This window comes from Equus quagga, chromosome 19 (genome assembly GCF_021613505.1).
Source record: "Equus quagga isolate Etosha38 chromosome 19, UCLA_HA_Equagga_1.0, whole genome shotgun sequence".
In the NCBI taxonomy this organism is placed as follows: domain Eukaryota; kingdom Metazoa; phylum Chordata; class Mammalia; order Perissodactyla; family Equidae; genus Equus; species Equus quagga.
The window spans coordinates 4,059,569-4,068,494 of record NC_060285.1 but is presented as its reverse complement, the minus strand read 5'-3'; the positions used below and the strand labels follow the sequence as shown (position 1 = coordinate 4,068,494).

The following is an 8,926-nucleotide window of genomic DNA, read 5'->3' as shown; positions in this document are numbered from 1 at the left end:
CATGAGTTGGGTATTATTTATACCTGGTCCACAGTCCAAGGCTCAAGTGAGGTCTCCAGCTGACGCTGATTGGCCACGTGCCAGTCCTCCATGTGGTACAGATCAGGGAGCTCCTGTTTGCCCCAGCACAGGCGCTCCCCCATGCAGACTCCATCACCTGGCCATTAGACCCTGCCTTGAGGCACACCCCTCCAACCTGCCCACCTTTGCTGTCAGAACAAATGCAGCTCCCCAGCGGGTGACAAAGCCCAGGCCAGGCTTCTGCCACACTCTGGCTGTGCTCAGGCCCTCATCGCTGGCCCGCACAGCCAGACAGCCTCTGCTGGTCCAGAAGCAGGAATCAGCGTGTCTGGTCACCCAGTGTCATCTGTGCGGTCCTCAGGGCAGGGACTGGGTTTTGTTACTGTGTTAGGAACTGACACACACTTCTTTACAAAGCGAGTAGATGCGCCTCTTTCATTTGGTCTTCACATCAACACCATAAGCTAGGATATTTTTTTTCCTGAGGAAGATTCACCCTCAGCTAATATCTGTGCCAGTCTTTCTCTGTTTTGAATGTGGATCACTGCCGCAGCATAGCCACCAAGGAGTCGTGTAGGTCCGCGCCTGGAACCGAACTTGGGCCGCCGCCAAAGTGGAGCGCCTAACTTAACCATTAGGCCAGGGGCCTCTCCTCCGTTTACAAACACAGAGCTAGGAACAGAACCATGACCCCTGCCACACTAACTGCCCCAATGCCGAACCTGCAGGGACATGTACAGTGAGTCCTAACGACCCCCCCAACCCTAAGCTGCGCGCTCACCGCAGGCCCGCGCCGAACCCCGGGCATGCGCAAGCTCACTGCGCCGCGTTCCTCCTCCTGTGTCCTCCGACTACAACCCCCAGAATGCACCGGGCGCGGCGACTTTGCGCCGCTCTTTCAAACCGGCCAATCCGCAGCCACGCCGGGCCCCCCGCGCCCCGTTTAAATCCGGGGCGGAGACGCGGACGCCCGGGTGTCGTGGCCACTCGGGGTGAGGGTCTCACCGTGGGTCCGGGCTTGGGCTCCCCTTCGAGGGTGAGGAGGGCTGGGGCGGACCACCCTCCTCGCGGGGGGTCCAGGGCGGGAGGGCTGCGCGCAGCTCAGACTGGGCCTGGGCTCTGGCTGGAGGCCGAGGGGAGCCCGGCGCTGCGCCCGGGCTGCAGTGAGGACGGGGCCGCCCGGAAGCCCCCCGCAGCCCACCCGAGAGCTGGGAATTTTGTTGTCCGGGGCGTTCAGGCCTCACTCGGACCGGCGCCCCTTGGGGCTGCGTCGCGGAGGGTCTCGGGCCACCTCTTGGGTGGCCTCTGCCGCCCTCCGGCTCCCCGACGCGGCCGCGCTGCTCGCTTCGCTGTGGGGGGCGAGCCGGGTCTGGGCGCTGACACCTGCTCACTTCTGGCCTCGTCCTCCCTGCAGTGACTCCCTGACAGCTCTCGCCATGGAAGGAGGGGATGGCAGCGACGAGCCTGCCGCCAGCCAGGCCGGAGAGGCGAAAGGGGACGTTCCCGTGAAGGATGGTACGTCCTTGTTTGTGCGGCGCTTTGTTCAGGGAGCTCCGTGGAGATGAAGCTGGATGTAATGCTTCAGCGAGAGCTTACTCGTGTGTTTATTCATGGCCCCTGTCTTCAAGGAGTTTGCATCCCTCTAACGTCTTTGTTTTTCGGTTTCCTCCATCCCCCTTTGCCCCCAGTTTTAAGGTCCATCCAGCAGGGATTCTGACCGGCTTTGTTTACTGCAGCATCCCCAGTGTGGAGCACACTACTTGGCACTTCGTAGGCACTCAGATATTTGTGGAGTTGAATTTTATGCTTGCTTGCTTTCTTTGTTGCTGGTTTCTGTTTGCTAAGACTTGTTTAGGATCCTTGCGACCATGTCAGTGAGTGAGCCTGGCCTGTAACTTGCCTGTCTTGTTCTGTGCCTGTCTGGTTCCGGTGTTGAGGCGAGAGTACAGCCTCACAAAATGAGCTAAGGGCCGTGCCCTCTTTTCTTTTGAAGTGCGTTGATATCATTTTGTCCTTTGTTCCTCATAACACCCACACCAGGCAGATAGCCTGGGTCTCCGAATAGCCTTAACACTTCCATTCTGCAGAAGCCATCCTGGAGACTTTGGCAGTTGTCATTGCTTCTTCATCGTATCTAGGAAGGTATTTGCTGCCCCCCTCTCCTCCTTCCTGTTGCATCCTCCCTTTCAAATATCACCCCATTGCTGCTTCTTGAGGACTTTTTCCCTTCTGTCACCCTCCCTGAGTAGGCTTACTTTCTGCCTGTCCATTAGTTCATGCCCATCATTGATATACAAATACCTTCTGTAATTTCACTCGTCCCCAGATCCTCTGCTCCCTCTCCATTGCTCTGTGCTTCATTCAGAGGCAGACTTCAAGAGCTTTCTGTTTGTTTTGCTGTTTTGCACATCCCTCAACCCCTACCAACACCTTCTGCCCTCACCACTCCACTCAAGCTGCTTTCATCAGCCACTGACGACATCTGTGTTGCGAAATCTACTGTCATTTTTCTGTCCTCTTTTAATCAACCTCTCAGTAACATTCGACCTTCTCTGCTTCTGGAAACTTCTCTTGCTTGGCTTCTGAGGCATCTTGGTTTTCCTTCGGCCTCCTTGGCTGGTGTATCTCCATCTCTTTGCAGGCTCCTCTTTCTCTACCATCTTCTGGAGCTCATCTTCCCCAGGACCTGGTCTGGGGTCTCTTTGCACTTACACCCTAGGGGCTCTCAGGCATTCCCATGGCTTTCAACCCCATCTGCTTTCTGCTGGTGCCCACATTTTGTCTTGAGCTCAGTCTCTCCTCTGAGCTCTGGACTTGTGTATTCACCTGTCTGTTTGGCATCTTCACATGAATGTCTTGACCTCAAACTCAGCTTGTTCCCCCTGCCACCACATTCTTAGCCTGCTCGTTGTCTTTCTCATGTAACTAAATGACCCCTCCGTTCACCCAGCTGTCCGAGTTGTGAAGCTGCCACATTCATTCAGTCATCAATTACTGCCATTTCTGCTTTCAGAAGATGTTTTGGAACCATCTACCTCCTTCCAACTCCACCCAAATGCCACCACCTTGGTCTTAGCCACATTAACTCACTTCCACCTACTTGTATATTTTGCACTTTAGCCAGTGTATACCTTTGTAATTTCAATAGATATTGCCTGCTTCCTTTCTGATACACTCTACACAGCAACCAGGGTCATCTTTTAAAAACACAAGTTAAGGGGCCGGCCTGGTGGCATAGTGGTTAAGTTTGTGCACTCCACTTTGGTGGCCTGGGGTTTGGATCCTGGGCGCTGACCTACGCACTGCTCATCAAGCTATGCTGTGGCGGCGTCCCACATAGAAGAACTAGAAGGACTTACAACTAGGATGGACAGCTATGTACTGGGGCTTTGGGGAGAAAAAAAAAAGAGGAAGATTGGCAACCGATGTTAGCTCAGGGCCAATCTTCCTCACCAAGAAGCATACCTTAAAAAATAATAAAATAAAAGATTTAAAAACACAAGTTAGATCATAACACTCTTCTGCTTAAAACCCTTCAATAGCTTCCTGTGGCATTTGCATAAACCCCTCTGGGATCTGACACTACCTGCATTTCCACCTCCAGCTATTCCAGCCTTTGGCCAGTTTCTTGGACACTTTGTGATTTCCTCAGAGGTGTCCCCACCTCCACGTTGGCCTCTTACCACACTGCCCTTCACTCAGTGTTCCCACTAGACAGTGCACTCCCCACGGAGCACCGTTTACCCCCTGTCGGCCTGGCACCTCGTGCAGGGCGTGGCAGTCACATGTTTGCAGAATGGACAAGTCAGCCAGCCCACGGTCACTCGGAGCCAGTCACAGAGCCTGGAGTGGAAGGCTTTTTCCGTGACTCCTGATCCAGGATTCCTTTTTCCACACCAGACAGTTGGACATTTCTAGAAGTGCCCTATAAAACTGACTTCCTCAGTTCAGACATGTAAGAAGTGAAATCTGTCTCCTTCTCCTCTTTGTCCCTGAGCCACCCATTTGCCTCCTCCCGAGGCCATCGATGTCATCGTCTTTTAGGTGTTCTTCCAGACTGACTTTGTGCACGTGCAAGCCCATTGTGTACAATGTCGCTCGGTTTCCCTCTTTTTATATGGTGTATAGAACCCTGTCCTGCATCTCTTTTTTGTGCCTGACTAGTCTTGATGATCTTTGTTTATCAACATATGAAGAGTGTTACCATTCTTTTTTGCGCCTAAATAGTGTTTCCGTGGTGTTGTCCTGTAATTTATCTCGTCTGCTCTGGGTAGACATTTAGGTTGTGTCTAGTGTCTTGCTGTCACAGATGCTGCTGCATTAAATAACATCGTGGGTGTCTGTAGGATTCCTTCGCAGGAGTAGACTTGCTTGTCAAAGGGAACATGCCTTACTTTGGTAGGCACTGCCGGTAGAGCGTAGTAACGTCCGCCTCCCCAGCGGCATGTGGATTTGCTCTTTTCCTCACAGCCTTGCCTACAGTTTATCAGACTTTTTGAGTTTTGACAATCTAATAGCTAAAAAATGGAATCTCAAGGTAGGTTTGTTTTTCATTACTTGTATTTTTGTGTGAGGCTGAACTTCCTGTCATATATTTAAGAACATTTCATTTCATGTTCCATTCCCATCCTTTGTGCATTCTTCCATTATGTTGTCCTCTTAGCAGTTCGTAGGCGCTGTTCATGCGTCGGCCTTGGTGACGTGAGCTGCATGTATTCTTTATTACTTTTAACTTTGCTCATGGTGATTTTTTCTTTTTTTTGGTGTGTGGGTAGGTGTGAGGAAAATTGGCCCTGAGCTACCATCTGTGCCAGTCTTCCTCTATTTTGTGTGTAGGATGCCACCACAGCAGGGCTTGATGAGCAGTGTGCAGGTCCACGCCTGGGATCCGAACCTGCGAATCCCGAGCCGCAGAGGTGTTGCCCGTGAACTTAACCACTACGTCACTCAGCCAGCCCCTTGCTTCTGGTGGTTTTTGCCATGCAGAGATTTAAAACATTTTTATGGGGGCCAGCCCAGTGGCTCAGCAGTTAAGTGCACATGTTCCGCTTCGGCAGCCCAGGGTTCGCTGGTTTGGATCCCGGGTGTGGACATGGCACCGCCTGGCAAGCCAGTGCTGTGGTAGGTGTCCCACATATAAAGTAGAGGAAGGTGGGCACGGATGTTAGCTCAGGGCCAGTCTTCCTTAGCAAAAAGAGGAGGATGGGCAACAGATGTTAGTTCATGGCTAATCTTCCTCAAAAAAGAAAAAAACAAACATTTTTATGTATTAGACTATCAGTCTTTTATGTTATGGCTTCCACTTTGGTGTCTCAGTTAGACCTCTGCGTTCCAGGTTATAAAATTTTTTTTTTTTTTTTTTTTGTGAGGGGAGATTGGCCATGAGCTAACATCTGTTGCTAATCTCCCTCTTTTTTTCTTTCTCTCCCCAAAGCCCCAGTACATAGTTGTCCATCCTAGTTGTAAGTCCTTCTAGTTCTTCTATGTGGGACGCCGCCACAGCATGGCTGATGAGCAGTGCGTAGGTCTGCACCTAGGATCTGAACCAGAGATCCCTGGGCCACCAAAGCAGAACACGAGAACTTAACCACTTGGCCATAGGGCCGGCTCCTAAAATTATTTCCCCATGGTTTCTTCTTGTTCCTTTAGGGTTTCATTTTTTTCAGTTAAGTCTTTGACTTATTTGGAATTTGTCCTGGTATGGTGTGAGGTATGGCTCAAACTTCATATATTTTTTTCCCCAAAGGGGTCTCTCTATTTATCTCAATTATTCGTTTTCTCCTTTTATTTGACATGTTACTTTTATGATATACTAAGTTTTCTTTGTATCCATCTGTGTATGTCTTGTTAGGTTTGTTCATAGGTAGTTTGTATTTTTTGCTGCTATTGTAAGTAAGATATTTTCTTCCATAGTATTTTCAAACTGTTCTGTGTAGATATGAAAGCTGTTGATTGCTGTGTAGTAATTTTGTCCTCAGCCATCTGCTTTTATTCTTTTACTGTTTGTAATAGTTTTCATTTGATTTCCCTGTGTCTGTAATCATAGCATGTATGCACTGTGGTCATTTTACCTCGGCATTCTTTCCTTTGTCTAATTGTGTTGGTGATGCATCCAGAACAATGTTAAGAATTGTGGTGACAGTAGATGTCATTACCATGTGCTGGGCTTGGATGGAATTTCTTCTTTAGTTCTCCATCAAGCCTGATGCTGGCTTGTGGCCTGATTTACATGCAGATGGTAGACCTTGGTGCTGTTCTTCAGTGTTTCTCTGTTTTGTTTTTCTCCTGGGTTCAAGATAGAATTGTTCTTCCCTGCCGGTTGGAGTTGGGCTTGGCTCAGGTGGCTGGAAAGGCCAATGAAATGGAAATGTTGTGATATGTGTCACTTCGGGATCTGTAAGAACCAGTGTGGAATTTGCTCTTTCTCCTTTCTTCTGCCATGAAGACCAGCAGTGTTGCCCATGGTGGAAGCCCCATCACCCTGGATTCTGGGGTGAGGCGGACGTGAAACAGGGCCCCAGCCTGTTCTCGGCAGACGTCGAGTTCGAGTGGAAATACTGCTTTGTTGTTAGAAGCCACTTGTGATTTGGGGGTTGTTTGTTACTTCAGCATGTTAGCCTATCCCAACTGATAAAATATATTTTCTCGTGGCTTTAGGAGGAATGCTTCCGATGGTGTCCCATTAAATGTCATTTTGGCTTTTGGGTTGAGATGGATACTTCCTTAAATGATAAAATATGTCTGTTACTTTTTATGAAGAGCTTTTAAAGTCAGCAGTCTATGTTGCATTTTATCATCTGCCTTTTCAGTGTCTGTGGGGACGATCCCACGGCTTTCCCTGTAGGTCTAGTAATATATTGATTATGTTACTAGATAGCATAAAATTAAACCATCCTGAAGTCCTGGATGAGCTTCACCTGGTCATGACAGATGATGATTCTTTTCATGTGTTGCTGGGTTTTGTTTGCTGGTATTCCTACTTAGGAGTTTTGTGTTAATTGAGACTGATCTGTAGCTTGCTTTGTTTAGCAAACTTGATAGGCTTTTGGTATGGTTATGCTTACTTGATGAGTAAGTTGGAAGGTTTCTTTTTTTCTGTCCTTTGGAGCAATATAGATAGTTTTGGAATGATTTATTCTTTAAAGATTTGGTAGAATTATCCTATGAAACTATCTGGGACTTGTGCTTTTTTGGGGAAGAATAACTCTAAATTTGTTCAGTTGTTTTATAATTGGACTATTAAGATTTTTTCTCTCGGAGTCAGTTTTATAAATAAATGAATTTAAATAAATAGGGGCTGGCCCCAGGGCCGAGTGGTTAAGTTCCTGTGCTCTGCTTCGGTGGCCCAGGGTTTCGCCAGTTCGGATCCTTGGTGTGGACGTGGCACTGCTCATCAGGCCATGCTGAGGTGGCATTCCACATGCCACAGCTAGAAGGACCCACAACTAAAATATACAGCTGTGTACCCGGGGGCTTTGGAGAGAAAAAGGAAAGAAAAAAAATTCTTTAAATAAATACAAGAAATAAATTCTATATTCATTTCAGCCAAGTTCTTAGGTTTATGTGCATGGAGTTAAGCAAACTAGCTTATGAATTTTTTAATTTCCTTTATCTCTGATTATTTCTCTTTCATTTGTGCTTTCTACCTTCTCCTTGATTAGGTAATTAGGACTAATTAGAATATTAGTATATAGTCATGCATCACTTAATGACAGGGACACATTCTGAGAAATGCGTTGTTAGGCGATTTTGTCGTCATGCAAACATCATAGAGTGCACTTACACAAACCTAGATGGTACACCCTACTCACACCTAGGCTACATGGTACTAATCTCCTGGGACCACCGTCGTGTATATGGTCTGTCATTGGTTGAAAAGTAATGTGGATGGCACAACTAGAAGGACCCACAACTAAAATATACAACTATGTACTGGGGGGATTTGGGGAGAAAAAGCAGAAAGAAAAAAAAAGAAGAAAGAAGATTGGGAACAGTTGTTAGCTCAGGTGCCAATCTTAAAAAAAAAAAAAAGGAAAACGAAAAGTAATGTGGCACATGACTGTATTTTTGAATTTTATATTTTTGATAAGTATGCAACATTGTTTATTAGGATCAATCAAATAAGATATGATTTGTGAAAGTGCTGTATGAACTTTGCAGTATTGAAATGTCAGTTGAGTGCATTTTGGTAAACATTTGCTAAGTGTCCAGGCCCTTGGTTGGCCACTGGGGCATTTGGGAGAGTGTTAGACATTTGCTATCTTGGAGGAGCTTATAGTCTAGTTGGGGCCCGCAGAAGGATCAAGGGACATGTACAGAATAGTGAGGCCAGTACAGTGATAGAGGTCAGGTCTAGGTGCTGCGGGAGCCCTAGGGAGGGGTGGGAGTGGAGTGGGGTGAGGGAGCTAGAAGAGGGAGCAGTTTCCCAGCAAAGGGACCCATTAACCTGGAGCCTGGGGTCTGTTGGAGGGAGTCAGACTTGTAAACAGACAGGGCTGGTGAAGGTACTATGGTAGAAATGTGCACAGGGGTACAGAGTGCAGTTTTAGCTGGGGGTCCAGGATGGACTCCAAGAAGAGATAGCAGTCAGCAAATGTATATGGAGTCCCTACTGTGCCTGTGAATAATATTGAATTTGCTTTTGAAAGAGGAATAGGTGTTTTGTAGTTTGTAAGCAGGGAATTTAATTCTAGGGAAGCTGAGGCGAGTGATCTTTTGAAAATATTCAATACCTGAAAATGACTTACCTAGTCTTGAAAAGCTAGTTAAATGACTCTGAATGCATTTTAGAGTATATCTTAAAAATAAGGACTTAGGCTTTTGGGGCAGCTTAGCAAACAGAATGGCTGATGCTATTTTAAAAAGAAATGGAAAAAAATAATCTAGGTTCCCCTATGAAAATGTG

The 8,926-nt window shown here is 47.4% G+C and overlaps 1 protein-coding gene across 1 annotated transcript in view; it reads left to right on the top strand.

Moving 5' to 3' along the window:
* Window positions 1-981: 981 nt before the first annotated feature.
* The window catches only part of GTSE1 (G2 and S-phase expressed 1), a 29,182-nt gene continuing 21,237 nt past the window's right edge, over window positions 982-8,926 (top strand). The window contains exons 1-2 of the mRNA XM_046646009.1: window positions 982-1,013; window positions 1,436-1,536. Coding sequence (XP_046501965.1) covers window positions 1,458-1,536 — 79 coding nt within the window. The 5' untranslated portion in view covers window positions 982-1,013; window positions 1,436-1,457. The remainder of the gene's footprint in view (window positions 1,014-1,435; window positions 1,537-8,926) is intronic.